At 41.9% G+C, this 16825-nt stretch overlaps 1 protein-coding gene across 4 annotated transcripts in view; it reads left to right on the top strand.

The window, feature by feature from the left end:
• Positions 1-15639, top strand: part of C6H14orf180 (chromosome 6 C14orf180 homolog) — a 33184-nt gene extending 17545 nt beyond the window's left edge. For all 4 annotated transcript variants that reach the window (XM_074998700.1, XM_074998698.1, XM_074998699.1 and 1 more), the window contains 2 exons: positions 3740-3863; positions 13396-15639. In XM_074998700.1, the coding sequence (XP_074854801.1) occupies positions 3740-3863; positions 13396-13598 (327 nt within the window). In that variant the 3' untranslated portion in view covers positions 13599-15639. The remainder of the gene's footprint in view (positions 1-3739; positions 3864-13395) is intronic.
• Positions 15640-16825: the final 1186 nt, after the last annotated feature.

The raw sequence follows: 16825 nt of genomic DNA, 5'->3' as shown, positions 1-16825 counted from the left end.
CAATCCCCGGTTCAGATTTCTTCCCATGGTTTGTCAGCTCACTCCTGCTGCCCAGTGCATTGGATAGCTAGAGCCAAGGCTCTGTCCTTTTCCCATCCTTGCCTGCCCTCTCCCGAGCTCTAATGTGCAGCAGAGAGAGCAGCAGCTGCACAGAGGCTGCTCTTCCTCTCCCAACTGGTGAGGTGGGTAGCAAGGGGGACAACATATGCCCCATCCTCCCCATCTGAGAGTCATTATCATACCAGCGTAACTGAGAATGGAACTACGCCCAGTCACCCTGATCAGTAATAAATTTGCTGTGTGTCTAAGGAGCATTTACAAGGTATTGCTTTGTCAGGATCTCACCAAGCCTGGTAGGAGAGCAGGAAAGCAAAATAGGTAGGCCTGCCACCATGGATAAATAGCCCCAGGGAAACAAAACTGTAAGATCTACTTGTGCTATTTGTGCAGTAGAACAATAAAATACCATATTTCAGTGATCAGCACTGCGGGGTTTGATGGAAGAATGTATATTTCATGATGACTGGCCCTCACACTTTGACAAGGGGCTGTTAAAGCCCCTTGGAGAGTGAATCATGTTTCTTCCCAGCTAAAATCCTATCAATGATTTTATTATAATACCTGTAGAAAATTCTAATGTTAGAATCCCACTTTATTACTGTAATAATAGATCTAATTTGTGAAGCATGCAAAGTGAGGCCATAACTGTACTGGGGAGAGATATATGTTATCCCACTACCACTATATCATTTCCTTGTGACTTTCAACCGCAGATTACCAACAGAAGCAAGATTAAGAGCTGTGCTATTTCCAATAGTTTGGGAATTGGGAATGATTTCTGAAAACCCAAAATGATCAAAGACACACAATAATAATTATGAAATGCTCAGCCTTATTTATGTACATGGACGGGAGTCTGCAACCAAAACTGCGAGAAAAGCCATTTTTTCAAATTCATTTACAAAATCAACACTTCAAGAACCACGATGCGTGTGAATATAAGACAGTCCTTAATAAGTAACGTCAAACTGTACTTTGTGTAACCCCTATTTTGAGAACAGCACACACAATGATTTGTATCCGTTGGAATTTTTAAGTTGCTTGCACCTGTGTTGGAGAGCAAATGAGGGGAAGGAAAATGCTGCGCCTGGGGAGAGGCTCTTAAACAGGAAGGAGCAATGATTGCATCAACTCTCCCCACCAGTGTTTCTCATCCTTTTTTTTTTAAATAAAGTACCTTTTTTTAAAAAAAAAGTATAAGTACTGTAAGTACTCTCAGCCCATCCCTGCTTTAATCTACTCCCCACCCCAAGCCAGACACCCCTAGTCCCCTGTCCTCCACTGTAATCCAATGCCGTGACACTCCAGAGCCGCCACAACTGTCACTTCTGCCATGCACTTCTCCCTTGCATTGCTGGGGCAGGACGCAGGTGCACAGCGACGCACAGCACTTCCGTGGCTTCGAGCATTTTGTTGCTAAAAGAGCCACGTGCAGCTCAGGTGCGCATACCAACCCCCCTCCCCACCAGACTGTTGTGTCCCGGGATCAGCAACCTGCCAGCAGAATGGGGATCCCACTTGAGGCGAGCTCTGTGGCCAGGCATTGCCTGGGGGACTCTTGTCAGAGGCAGCGCAGAAGAAAGCCACAGACAAGACAGCAGTGGCAGCGTCTGGAGCCACAAATGACTCCTTAAAGAGACGCATGCGGTTCTGGAGCCGCAGGTTGCAGACTCTTGTACATGGATGTAGAGACATTTGTCAGGGATCTACTCCATCTAACTCCTTTCCCCTTAGCTGGAAAGCTTCACTTTTTGTTGCCTATTCAATAATATCATTAAGAAGTATTCTTTAATATGTCCCTACTTCTCTCAATTTCACTGCCACCTTTGCTTCAAGATTTGGTGACAAATTTGTATCCCTTTCATCCTTTTTACCTAGAATCCCCATGCCCACCCCCCCAGAAAAAAAAAAAAGATTTGCTCCACATTAACATAGTTCCCCTGTACTTGTGAAGTTAGGACAGAGATACCGAACTCTATCCATATGTGCCCAACCATAGTTAGTCTTCTTCCATGTGTTGATATCTGGTCATCTTGATCTGAATTCTAATCAATCTATAAGCTGTCGAGGGTAAAAGTGCACTTTGTCTGATGCCTCTGATGAAGTGGGTTTTCACCCATGAAAGCTTATAAATCTGTCCATCTTTAAGCTGCCACAGGACTCCTTGTTTTTCCGGTTACAGACTAACACGACTACCCCTCTGATTCTTGATTTCGATTGAAGTGGAAGCCTCTGAGGCATGAGGCAGCTCATGTGTCCTCTCTACATTGGGGGACAGGGATACATGTGAGGACAGTTGGCTCAGCCCTGCACATGGTGTAGTATGTGTTAATCCAGTGTCTGCAACCTGATATGCATGTGTGGTTGGGGTTTAGGAGGGGACTGAGGTGAGAGGCATTTGACCTGTGTTAATGGACTGAAGGAACAGGCCATGAGGGTAGAAAGATTAAACTAGTGAAAGAGGAGGGCATAGAACATATTTTTATTATGTATTATTTTTATTTGTGTTACCGTAGACCCTAAGAGCCCAAGTCATAGATCAGGACTCCGCTGTGCTAGGCACTATCTTCCCTGTCTCTGTGAGGTTGTCAAGGGAGGAAGGATGGACACTTGTGGGCAAATGCATTTATCCTCATCATAGGATTTTCATCAAATAATAACATAGCAGGGAAACTCCTATCACCACAGATAGGCTGTTGTCAAAATATTGAATGTTACATCTGCTTTGCTCACTTTCAATGTGTGCATGTGGGCAGCGTTCAGTTCTGAACTCATCGGGTTGGAGCTCACTTGTACCTTTGCCCATACCATAATAAAGTACATTTGTAATAAAAAACTGAGATTTGGTTTAATTTGCCATTTGTCCATAAAATCCACAATAATCTGATTCTATGATCATAGAATCATAGAAGATGAGCGTTGGAAGAGCCCTCAGGCAGTCATCTAGTCTAACCCTCTGCTCAAAGCAGGACCAACCCCCAACTAAATCATTCTAGCCAAGGCTCTGTCAAGCCTCACCTTCAAAACCCATACAGATGGAATTTGTGATCAAAGATTGAATCTTGTTTTCAAGCAAGAGTGAGAGAGACAACACAAGTATGTCTAATTCTAAACAAGCATATGAGTTACCCTATCACACACATCAGGATGATTTACAAACAGGAGATTATTGTGCTGTGTCAGTCACTAAAATGATATGTGTTCATTTGCCATAAAGCTGCTTAATTTGGAAGAACAGGTTGAAAAACACCCTCACAATAGGATGCATACATTTTGTATCATGTTCACATTTTTCTATCTTTTTAGGAGTATGCTGCTCTTTAAGTAACATTGTTCTTTCAGATTAAAAAGAATTCCTTTTTGAATTAAGCTAGTCTGTTCCAAAAATAGCAATTCTTGGATTTTTATGTTTCAATCACTTTCTGTTCTGTCATTTCTTCTGGTGATGACAATTTACGCTAAACTCGAGGTCTGTGATTCAGAAAGGAAGTTCAGTGTTACTTCTCTGTAAACATTACAATGATCTGAGTGTAAACAATGTCACAACTAGTATGTTTCAGCTCATGTCTTTTGAAGACACCTTACACATACTATACAGCCTGAGAAAGTTCAAAGCCTCATTCAAAAGACATTACTCCCATTTGAACAATCACATTTTGTGCTTTGATCAATTATCTAGACCAATTGTAGTAAATGCCCTCCTTCGATACTGAGAAAACGGACGCGTGTGAAACAAGCTGTGGGCGAAAAGAGGAAAGCAGAGAGAAGGGTTCGATTTCATGAGCCAGAAATCACTGGATATGGTATGTTTAAAACATTACAAGTATTTATACTCTCCCAAGAGTGGCATTCTCCTTCCAGGGTTTAGTGTTCTCCCAATCTTCCCACAGCCCTTCACTCACCAAAGTCTGTTACCACTTTTCCTTGAGTTATCTGTGCAAATCAGAAGTTTCTTGGGGCCTAGTCCTTCAACTCAGTCTTCAGCACTGTGGGCGGGAGCGGGGTGTGTGGCTGAAATTCACCGTTCTGCCTTCTGTGTGGTCAAAGTAGGCCATAGCACAGGTTAGACAATCACAGAACTATTCTTGCTGACTTCCTCTAACAGTCCCCTATGAGAAACAGTCTTAACAGTTCACAAGTGACAGATCATTTTGTTAGTTTTTAAAGTTCTCCATGACTGCTGTTTTCTTTTGTTAGAATACAGACAAATGTGGCTACCTCTCTGTTACTGACAGATCACATCTCTTTTTAACTCATCCCATCCCAGAACACCTCCTCTGTAAACCAGGACCGGAGAAGGTGTCTATTTAAAACAGATTAACATGCTGTTTATATCATTCTGAAACAAAAAGGACTTAGCCTGGGTTGGGGAACAGTCCCCTTGACTTCTTAGATCTACAAAGCATCCAGTATGTTGCCCCTAAGTTCTGTGGCTGTCCATGTGTGTGCTTAACACCATAAGTCTGAGGAGAAATTATTCTGTCTCATCTCACTCCCAGCATATATGTCCATATCAACAGTAATGAGAAGTGCTGTGGCACCATATAGACTAACAGATTTTTTGGAGCATAAGTTTTTGTGGGCAAAGACCCATTTGGTCAGATGCATGCCCATAAAAGCTTATGCTTCAAAAAAATGTTAGTCTTTAAGTTGCCACAAGACGTCTCATTGTTTTTGCAGATGCAGACTAACACAGCTACCCTTCTGATACATATCAATGGTGACACATGCAGTTATATTGCCCCAGTGCAAACTGAACTGTGTGGAATGGAATTCCAAGGAGTCTGATTCTCCTATGACTTAGATCCATAGAATCATAGAACCACAAGTTTAGAAGGAACCAGGAGTGTCACCCATTCTAACCCCCTGTCAAAATTCACTTTGTTCAAAGACAGATGGCTAACCAGACTCCTTTTGAAACCACCCGGAGAAAGAGCTTCCACAACCTACCTTGGGCTCCTGCTGCATTCTCCTACTGTTCTAACAGTTAGGAAGTTTTCACTGAGATTTAATCTAAATCTTCTATGCTGTAGTTAGGGAAGTAGCCGTGTCAGTCTGTATCCTCAAAAATAACAGAAGTCCTGTAGCACCTTATAGACTAACATTTTGGAGCATCAGCTTTCGTGGGCAGGTCTTTCCCACAAAAGCTTATGCTCCAAAATATCTGTTAGTCTACAAGGTGCAACAGGACTTCTTGTTGTTTATGCTGTAGTTGAATCCATTGCCTCTTGTCCTGCCTTCTGTGGCAAAAGAATACTTTTCTCCTTTTTATAGTAGCATATCAAGTATTTGAAGAGCATTATCATGTCCCACTCAATAACTCTTTTCCAAACTAAACATCCTCATTTATTCAGCCTCTGCTCAAATGTTTGAACTCCATCTCTTTGATCATCTTCGTTGTTTGCCTCTGGATTGGTTCCACTTTTTCCACATCCTTTCCACACACTGGTGAAATTTTATTCAATGCTGAGTAGAGTGGTACTGTCACCTCCTCTGACTTGCATGCGGTACCTCTACTAATGCAACCTAAAATTGCATGTGCTTTTTTTTCCCAACATTTATCTCATTGCTGTCTCATGTTGAGATTAAAACTCAATACAGTTCCCAGATGTGCCAAGCCATTTTTTCTACATTCTCTATTTGTGCATTTGGTTTTACTTCCCTAAGGCTACGTCTACACTAGCACTAGACCAATGTAAGGTGCTACACTTAGGCCATGTCTACACTAGCCCAAATCTTCAAAATGGTCATTGTGAAGATTACTAATGAAGCACTGAAATGCATATTCAGCGCCTCATTAGCATGCCGCTGCCCGTGGCTCTTCAAAATTGCTGTGTTACACTGCCACGTGGCTCATCCAGATGGGTCCTTTTCGAAAGGACCCCAGGAACTTCGAAATCCCCTTATTCCTATCAGCAGATAGGAATAAGAGGATTTCAAAGTTGGTGGGGTCCTTCCAAAAAGGACTCCTGCCTGCATGATCCGCGCAGCAGCGAGCCGCAGCAATTTTGAAGAGCTGCGGCCGACAGCATGCTAACGAGACACTGAATATGCATTTCAGTGCTTCATTAGTAATCTTCAAAATGGCCATTTGCATGGCCATTTCGAAGATTTGGGCTCGTGTAGACATGGCCTAAGTGTAGCACCTTACATTGGTCTTTGCTGAATTTCTTTTTGTTGTCTATAACCCAGTTCTCCAATTTATCAAGATTCCTCTGACTTTCAGCTCTATCTTCCAAAGTGCTGGCAATCCCCTTAGCAATCTGTCATCTGCAAATCTGAGCAGCATGTTTTCTGTTCCTACATCCAGGTCATTAATACAGATGCTAAAGAACGTTTGCCTTAAAATAGTTCTCCATGACACCATGACTTTTACTTAAGTACACACACATACACACCCAAGCAGCTGTAGTTTTACTCTAGTAACTTTTGGGGTACTTTCTCCACTTCTGCAATTTCTAGGCAGAAACTTTCACTTAGGCCAGATGAGCCAGATTCTCAGCTGGCCTGAATGGGTGTAGCTTCATTGAAGTCAAAAGGGTTGTGTCAATTCACACCTACTGAGAATTGGCCCAGTACCCTTAACACAACTGCGCAAATGGACAATTTCAGAAAAATGTAGCCAGGCCTCCCAGCAGGTTTGCCTGTTTCACTCTGCTACCCTGAGGAGGCCTTTGTTAGCATGTAAGAACATTTTCATTCTATTTTCTAGACATTTCCTGCTGGGACTCGAGAGTTGGTAAGCTGAAGTTTTGCAGTATAACTGTGGGCCATACAAGGCACTAACTAAGATTGCTTACCTGCTGCTGAGATTAATTGTGCAGCGATACTCCATGAATAGGAATTGTTTCATGCTGACACGGGTTTTTGTGCGCATGAAGCACAACATGTGATCAGTTCTGCTCCAGTATTTTAAACCAACAGAAAGTAAGGCAAATAGTGGAAACAAGAATTCAGTCCCTGGAGCCATATTTAATGTTAACATAATTAATATATTTTATGGTACTAAAATGGAGCTAGGTTTTTCATTGAGACAGGGATGAGAAGCTCCCTCTGCTCACCCCTCCATTCACCCCTAAAAAGTAAGCCCTAGATCTCTTGACTGAATTCTATCCATGGTGAATATGCAGTTTATTAACACAATAGTGATATAGAGAAAATCATTTAAAAATCTGTTTTCTCTCTTTTGTGTTTGCAAGAATACACAGGGGAAACCAAAGTCACAGAAACACACCAGCAAATCTGTGCACAAGTATTATTGATGGTATGATAGAAAGACCTGAAGTCCCCCCAGCCAAGGTGCTATACACATACATAGAGATCATTTCTGCTCTGAAGAGCCCACAGTTGAAACAGAAGAGTTAGAAAAAAGGGAGCAGAAACAATATTATCCCCATTTTACAGATGAGGACCTGAGACACACAAACATGTTGCATTAGATCTACAGCTGATCTAAATGAGCTGATCTGGTTACAAGTGATTCTCCCCCAGGCTTAGGATATCTGAGTCAAATGCAAGAATAGAACTCTGAGCCCTTAAGGGCCAGTCTCGTGCCTGTGTCACAGGCCAGCTGCACCTTTATTATTCCAGGCCCTTAATTGGAGTGGAGTGTGCTATCTGTAACTAACAGTTTAACTAATGGGTTTAATGGACCTCTGCAGAGAAGGGAAGTTCCATTTCACAAAGGATTTTCCTATCTAATTTGGTTACAAATTGCAGTGAAACCTGAAAATTATATACTCATCTCATGGTGGAAACTTCCAGAATAAAAATAAAAATTTACTCTGAGTTGTTGAAAGTATTGTATTTCCACACACTGAGAATGTCAAATTTTCACATTCCACTGAGGAAATTGTTTTTGTTGTATTAGAATAGAATAGAATAGATAATAATACAAAATAAAATGTTTTGAAATGAGAATTAATTCAAAACAAAAACTAGAAACATTTGTTTTTCATTGTTACACTGGAAAAATCTTACAGTTTCACAGTCTTTTGATTTCAACTGCATTGCATATTCTGATGGAATACCATTCCACTGAAGCTTCAACAACCAGTCTTTTTCCCTTTCCAAACAAGACATGAGCAAACTGATTTTTTTAAGAATTTGCAACTGTGCAGCAAACACAGTTAAGCCCAAAGATTTTTTGAATGACAACAACTAACCTCCTATACCTGGACACTGTCTATTATTCACAGCATTGGACTGTTATTTCAGGGGATGGCTATGTTTCAGATGGATGGTGTTTAGTCCTAGCTCTAATCAAGGCAGCATGCTACAAACTGAGTGTTGCTCCAGTGTTGTGAGCAGCAGGAAGGGCTACTGTCCTGAGTCTTAGATGGGGCATAGCCCCTCTCACTACATCCGTCCCTGCAACTATGCTCTATTTTTAGTACAACCTGTTCAATCACACAGGTGTGGCCCTTGAGTTGGGGATTACTCCTCCAGCTCCAAGTACTGACACACGCTCACTCTATTTTTCCTGCTCCCTTATTGAAACTTTATAAACAGGGAGTGAGCATTTCCAGTGTGAACAGGGACTAATGAGTATCTACATTTATATCTGAAGTGTAAATCCCTGGTAAGCCAGGCAGAGAGTAACACAGGTGTGACTTGCAAACCTTTTGCAAGAACTTCATAGAAGGGCAACTAAAAATGCCAGAATGCAAGTGTGATTCTTAATTCACAAAATCAGTTCCCAAATAATTTTCACTACCACAAGACTAACTGTGACCTGCTTATTGAAGTCTGTCACCAGCTCAGAACCAGAAACAGTATCAGATGATTCGAAAGGCAAATCATGCATTGGAACTATCAAACACCAAATTGTTTTACTGGAAAGAGCTGATGAGAGCAATCCACAAGTTAAAATATGGCCACATGAACCTTCTGTAGAATAATTCCAAGTACCAGACAAATTAAAAAAATGAAGCCTATTCACAGATAATCTGCAAGCAGAAAGAAGGGCTACATTCAAATGCAGAAATTATTTGCTGCAAATAATTCACCCAACTCTATTATAGAACATTGATTTGGCTTCTGGTGAGCTTTCAAATGATTGGCTATTAACATTCTACCTTCTCCCCACACGCTTTTTGATACATTATTATGTGCTTGTTGCTTGATTTTATGACTTTTACCTTACTTTATGTACATCTGTATGACAGTTTAATTGACTGCTATGTATTCCAGGGCTGGTAATAGAAGCTAATTTAAATACGCTGCAGCTAATGGCAGCCCTTTACCTATAACAATACACACCACATCTTTATCTTATTGATAATGTGCATATGCCAGGCAAATAGTTGCACACTATCATTTTTTATTGAGGCATGAATTTGGTTTTTGAGAGCACATTTAACACTTAGAGTGCTTTATCAAATGCTGACTGTGCAGTGACCATGCACAGAGCAGCCATTAGGCTCTCAGAAATAGCTCGCACATGCTGTTGGGGTAAAAGAAGAATGGTTTGTAGCTAAACACAAGCCTGAGAATTAGGAGGGTGGAATCTAGATCACAGGGGTTAGCTTGCCACAGCTCTCGCTTGGCTGCCCAAGGTAGAGAGAGGGAGTTTGGCACAGCTGTTGCTACAATAGGATATGGGTGCAGATTTGTAGCCCACATGCCTACTGGGTGTGATTCACTGTTCCATACAGTGGCACCTAGACCACTTACACAGCAAACGAATGAATCTCCTCTACAGCCTTGGCTGAAAGGCAGCTGCCTTTCAGCTCAAGCATTAGAAGCTCAGGCACTAAGCTCCAGTAGTCCCAAGTTTGGTTCAGCCTGTCTGCATTACAGATCTGGGGGCCAGAGCACCTTCCATAGTGACGGCCTGGGTTCTGGGATACAGCCAGGTGAGTGGCAGGTCTGCAGTGGGCACCAGGCCCTGATTTCTGTCATTAGAGTGCTGTAATCTCTACCTAAACCTAATGTAATTGTGACATAAAAGCTTTTTGTTGCTTCAGTGCAGAGAACAAGGCAGGGCTAATGTGCTTACTGGCTTACTCCCTTGCTCTGATTATGGCTCCCACTGCAATAAAAAAAGCCCCACACTCCCTATCATTGGCAAATGGATAGGGGCAGGGAAAGGGATGAGAGGAGTGCCCCCACAATTTGTCACAGAGAGTAGATGGCTAGGCACACAAGGGGCAAGAAGCTATTCGTGGAGAGGGGGTGAAGTAACTTGCTCCCACCCGAACGCAGCAGGGAGGAAACAGGAAGTGCCTGACACACTGTCTCTTACAGAGAGGAGACTGTCTAGATAGAGTTTCACCCTAATTCTGGTGTGCCTGTTTCCTTGCCTGCATCATGAGCCACTAAGGTGTCGCAAGTTTCAGCTGACCACGCAGCTGGAGTGCATACTGTGCCCCACCATAGCCACGCTGACTCGTAGGAGAGTGACAACCCTTGCATTTGAGGTAGCTGCACCAAATTCCACCAGCTGAGGATCTGGCACCTAATGTCAACCCTTGTGACACCATCCAACAGAACTGACCCTTCCCCCTCTTCTTTTGATCTACTTTTTCTGCTGCTCATGTCTTTGTTCCCAGCTTCCTTCTATTGCTGACAACCTGACACCCTATAGCCCATGACCTTCATACACTGCACTGACCATCCTGCAGCAGGGAGAACGTACAATTCCTTCCCAGATTCTTGTGCTGCTTAGCCTCATAGATCCAGAGGGTTAGATAGGACTGCAAGGGTCACAGTCTACCCCTACCAAGATGCAGGATTTGTTGTGTCTCAACTATCCCAGATAGAGGTCTATCCAGCCTTTTTGAAAGCCAGAGCTTCCATAACGTCTCTAGTTAGTTTGTTCCATTCTCTTACTGCTCTTAGGCAGTTTTTTTTTTCCTTAACATTTACTCAAATTGCTGCATTGTAGTTTGAACGCATTGCCTCTTATCCTGCCCTGTGTGGCAAGAAAGAACAACTTTTCTCCCTGTTTTTCATGGCAATGTGTTCCTCTCATTGGGATAAGGCAGAAGAACACAGTGCAAACTTCTTGCACAGGTCTCTCAAGCAATGAGAAACATTGTACCTCTACAGCTACCTTTCAGAAGGCAGGGAACTCTAAACACTTAATGCCAGATCCTAGCCATTAGCCTAATGGTGTTACAGTGCTGCAGTGCCAGCTTGATTGAATCATAGAATCGTAGAATCCTAGGGCTGGAAGACACCTCAGGAGGCCATCGAGTGCAAGCCCCTGCCCAAAGCAGGATCAACACTAACTAAATCCCAGACAGGACTTGGTTAAGGCAGAACTTTAAAACATCTAGGGATGGAGATTCCACCTCCTCTCTAGGTAACACATTCCAGTGCTTCGCCTGCCTAGTGAAATAGTTTTTACTAATATCCAACCTAGACCTCCACCACTGTAACTTGAGACCATTGCTCCTTGTTCTGCTGTCCCTCAGTACTGAGAACAGCCTCTTTCCATCCTCTTTTAGAGCCCCCCCATCAGGAAGTTGACGGTTGCTATCAAATTGCCCCTCACTCTTCTCTTCTGCAAACTAAACGGCCCTAATCCTTCATCATCTCCTGATGGATCACATGCTCTAGCCCCTTAATCATTTTGTTGCCCTCCACTGAACCCTCTTCTCCAATGCATCCACATTCTTTCTACAATTGGGGGCACAGAACTGGATACAATACTCCATTTGTGGCCTCACCAGTGCAGAATAGAGGGAAATGCTGCTCTAAACCTGCTGGAAATGCTCTGCCTAATGCACCCCAATATGCCATTAGCTTTCTTGGCTTGTGAATAATTCCTACTGGCTTCACTGATGTATCTTCCAGTGTGATAGGGATGTTGTAATATCCCTTCTCCATTAATAGCCCCAACTCACTGGAGGGAAGGAGATTATGCCCAATGGCTCCAACTGGTTGGATGGTAGGTGGTCATGCCCCCATTAGTGTTTGGGCTGTCATGGTGGTGGTCATAGGATGCACCATGTAAAAGTTATAGCTAGCGCTATACTTCGTTGAAATTGGTGGGTGTACCAGCCACCTGTCATTCAGATGAAGAGCAAAAAACAAATGAGATACCATACGGAACCAGAAAGCTGAATGAACAGAAACACCCAAAACATGGGAAAATAGCAAGGTTGGAGTAGAAGTTTAATTATATGACCCAGGGAGTTTGCCTGGGAGCTGATATACTAAATGCAGATGCCAGAGTTGCAATTGCAGGATGGTGTGCCTGTCACACACAGAAAAATACCACACACCGCAGAGAGAAAGGAGAAGAAAACCAAGACAGTAGAACAAGCACTAGAGTTGTGGCCCTGAGAAAGCATTGAGAGAGCTTTTGAGGCAGAGTGCTGGCTGAATTTAGGCTTAGAACTATGAGCAAAGAAATGATCTCCTGCTGTGCTCAGGAAAACTATACTTTAAATATTCTTATATAGGACTGCACCAAAGATGTAACCAGCGCCATTAAAATTTCTCCTTTTAATGAAAACAACCTGCAGGACCCTCAAGAGCAGCTAACTGCCTACAGCATAACAGAGTAACAAAGATTCACTGAAGGTGCAATCTCATATCTAAGTCACTATTTGCCCCTGTTATTCCTAACCAACCCTTTTGAAAATGTTGCAATGGTGTTTTCTGGCTATAAGAAAGAGCAGAAAGGCACCCAAGCTGTAATATGTGGCCCACATCTTTCCACACATCTACTTAAACGCAGAGTAATCTGAAATTCCTTGAATTATTTCTGCAAGCAAGAAGAAATGTTTACAATATATTCCTTCTTATGCATAAACAAAGTGGACATTGCACCAAGATTGGCAATTTTAACACTGAGAAGCAACCAGGCCCTGGGAGTGTGTTGTAAATGTGCCGCTCAAAGGACAGATTCTCACGATAGTCTTATTTTAATTAGCAAGACCTAAAACAAGTTAATGTTACAGAGGAGAGGCAAGTTATATACTTCCTCTCTCTTTGTGGAACATTTCTGAGCATTAAATAATTCGTTGCGGTTATTTAATATTCTCTAGTATTTAACCTAATATTTTGCTTAAATGTATAAAAAATAATTGCTGTGAGGAAATTTGAGAACATGCATTAACTATGGTAATCCTGTTCTTATTGTACATAATTAAACCCTTGTAATGCTCCATTAGATTACATCTTTTATATTCAGTAGCCTCTGTAGGGAGGTCTGACTCACTGCCGTTTAGCTGATGCATATAGAAGCACTCACAATCACAGCACTGCTTAACCTGCTGTTACCAGAAAACCAGGACAAAAGCAGCAGTGGGGGTCAAATTTGGAGCTATTTCAGTGAACTAAAATTATGCTTGTTTCTTTTCTCTCCCTGACTTGTCCTAGCACATGACAGACCAGCAGCTGGATTGCCTTTGCTCCTGTGGATTTCACTTTGTTTCGTGCTGATCCTGGCTGTGAGTCTCTACTGCAGCCGCATGAAGCAGAATTTCAAAGTCTTGGAAGAATTTCAATCCAAGCTCGTTATCTTCTTTCTTCAGATCAGACATGTTGCTCTGAAATGCTGGACATGGTTTATGAGGCAATAACAGTGTTTTCTACTGTCACACATGTGAAACTGTGCATGGTGCAAGACAAAGATGTTAGCAGATAACATCTAAATCCATATTCCATTGTCCTCGGCAATATATAAATACCTGGTAAGAGGCAGTCCCTGTTGCAATGAGCTTATAAACTAACAGAACAAGAAAAGACAAAGGAAGAGATTAACTGGTTCAATCAAGGTCATGTACGTGGCTAATACCAAGAACTGAACCAGGTCAGTACCTTAACCACAAGACCATCATTCCTCTCCAGCTGTGCTCTTGAAGCGTGTGCAAGTATTACTCCTTGTGTTCGCAAGCTGTATTTTAAATATATGTGAAACAATTGTGAGTAAAAACCTTAGCAAATGGCTCTCTCATTTCCCCACAAGTTTCTCCTGTGTAAGCGAAAGATAGCTCTTGGAAACATTTCACTGGGCTCCCAGGCACAAGAGAGAGCATGGAAACTCATTTAAACAGGCTATAAGTATTTGCCTAACATCCCACATAGCAGGATTGAATCCCAGGTTAATTATCAAGTCAGTAGTTCAACCTTGTAAGTTTGATTCAGTCCATAAACCTCTTGAGTCAAATTTACCTAATTTGTGACATCAGCAAACTTCTTAAGTTTACTTATGCCTTATAGTCACTCAGGGACTATCTATTCATTCAAGGCACCCTCAACTACAGTTTGTGGTTTTGCATAGTGCTATAATTGTTTCTGAAAGTGGCAAAGATATTTCTGAAGGGGATCATTTTAACAATAACGCAATAAATTCTGAATGCCTCCTGTGTGTGTGCGCCCAGGTAGAATCCAATGTGTCTATTCAGCTGTGTTCAAGAAAGAGTCAACAAATTCACCTAGCTTGTGAGCTTTCTAGCTTTTATTTTCTTCACAGACATAAATAGCGATATTATTCTTTCCTGGCCTTCTTTTCAAGTAAAATTAAAGAAAACATTAGTTATCAATGGTTCACAGTTATGCTGGAAGGGCACATAAAGTGGGATTCTGCAGCGATCAGTTTTGGGACAGGTTCTGTTCAAGATCTTCATCAATAACTTAGACAATGGTACAGAGAGTACGCTTATAAAGTTTGCAAATGATACCCAGCTGGGAGTGGTTGCAAGTGGAGGATAGGGATAAAATTCAAAATGATCTGGACAAACTGGAGAAATGGTCTGAGGTAAATAGGATGACTTTCAATAAAGACAAGTGCAAAGTAGGGAGGCTCAATCAATCAGTTTCACACATACAAAATGGGAAGCGACCATCTAGGAAGCAGTACTGCAGAAAGGGATCTAGGTATCATAGTGGACTACAAGCTAAATTTGACTCAGTGTGATGCTGTTGCAAAAAAAGCAAGAATCAGTCTGGGATACATTAAGAGGAGTGCTGTAAGTGAGACATGAGAGGTAATTATTCCACTCTATTCTGTGCTGATTAAGTCCCAACTAGTGTATTGCATGCAGTTCTGGGCATCACATTTCAGGAAAGATGTGGAAAAACTAGACAAGATCCAGAGAAGAGTAACAAAAATGATTAAAGGTCTAGAAAACATGACCTATAAAGGAAGACTGAAAAAAATTGGGCTTGGTTAGTTTGGAAAGGAAGAGACTGAGAGGGGACATGATAACAGCTTTCAGGTACCTAAAAGGGTGTTACAAGGAGGAGGAAGAAAAATTATTCTTGTTAACCTCTGATGATAGATCAAGGAACAATGGCCTTAAATTGCAGCATGGGAGGTTTATGTTGGACATCAGTAAAAACTTCCTGTCACGTTGATGAGGCACTAAAATTGCCTAGGGAAGTTGTACAATTTCCATTGTAGGAGATTTTTAAAAGTAGGTTAGACAAACACCTGCTCAGGATGCTATAGATGATGTTTAGTCCTGCCATGAGTGAAGGACTTCTCAAGGCCCCTTCCCATTCCAGTGCTCTATGTTTCTATGATGTTGATAAGTGTCCTACTGTATTCAGGTAAGGTAAAGGCCACCTGAACGTCTGCAACAGGAGAAAAAATCCTACGAAAAAGATCAAAACAAAAAGCAGTCAAGTAGCACTTTAAAGACTAGCAAAACAGTTTATTAGGTGAGCTTTCGTGGGACAGATCTACTTCCTCAGACCATAGCCAGACCAGACCAGACTCAATATTTAAGGCACAGAGAACCAAAAACAGTAAGCAAGGAGGACAAATTTGTCCTGATTTGTCCTCCTTGCTTACTGTTTTTGGTTCTCTGTGCCTTAAATATTGAGTCTGTTCTGGTCTGGCTATGACCTGAAGAAGTGGGTCTGTCCCACGGAAGCTCACCTAACAAACTATTTTGCTAGTCTTTAAAGTGCTACTTGACTGCTTTTTGTTTTGATAGTGTATAGACTAGCACGGCTTCCTCTCTGTTACTATGAAAAAGATGGAAGACCAGGCTTGCAAGATCACAACCCAAAGTCCTGTCATGACAGCCACCAAAGCACATGCCACGAGGCACCGAAGGAGAAGAGCACATCATCTTTCAGGCAACTTAAAATAGGTAAAAAATTAAATAGGAACAGAAAGAAGCAACCTTTCCTCATAAGGAATGTATGCATCCTCTTAAAATGGATCAAATGAACTACAATATTCAGACTCAGACAGAAAAAGAGGACCTCAGCAGCTAATAGGATGCTCACCATAGGCTGTCACATGCCTACAGGCAACTGCATCAGACAAGCTGCTAGTCTGGGAGTCAAAGGATGCTCAAAGTGATGTATTCATCCCCGTAATTTTTCACTGATTGTATGCTTCAGTCTAAGTGGTATTATCACCTTGCTCCCACGTTTCCTTTCTTTAAAGTCATGAGTCGAGAGATTAATAACTTTTATGAGTGACTCATTCCAAGTTTCTTGAGAAAAGTTAGGAAATGGTATATTAGTGAGATGACCCAGTAATTTAATAACCTTCAACCCCTACCTCCCACCATCGACCTAGGGGTTCCCCATCCCTGTTTATCTCAGCTTTCTTAGAGATGAACTATAATTTTGGAAGAGGCACACTGAAATTAAGGGACTCATTTTGAAAGGGCAGTTTGTCCAGCAAGACCCATGGTGTGGAATAGCAGGTAATACGTACAGCAACTTCAAAAGTCTTGGGAGGAGCTGCAGCTTGTATCACCCCGATATGCTAATATAGTGCTATAGGCTACACAGAAAAAAAAGTCAGAGTTAAGAAGATAAAATGACAACTCCAGAATAAGGATTG

Source organism: Carettochelys insculpta, chromosome 6, assembly GCF_033958435.1.
Source record: "Carettochelys insculpta isolate YL-2023 chromosome 6, ASM3395843v1, whole genome shotgun sequence".
NCBI classification, from domain to species: domain Eukaryota; kingdom Metazoa; phylum Chordata; order Testudines; family Carettochelyidae; genus Carettochelys; species Carettochelys insculpta.
This window is presented reverse-complemented; position numbering and strand designations above follow the sequence as displayed.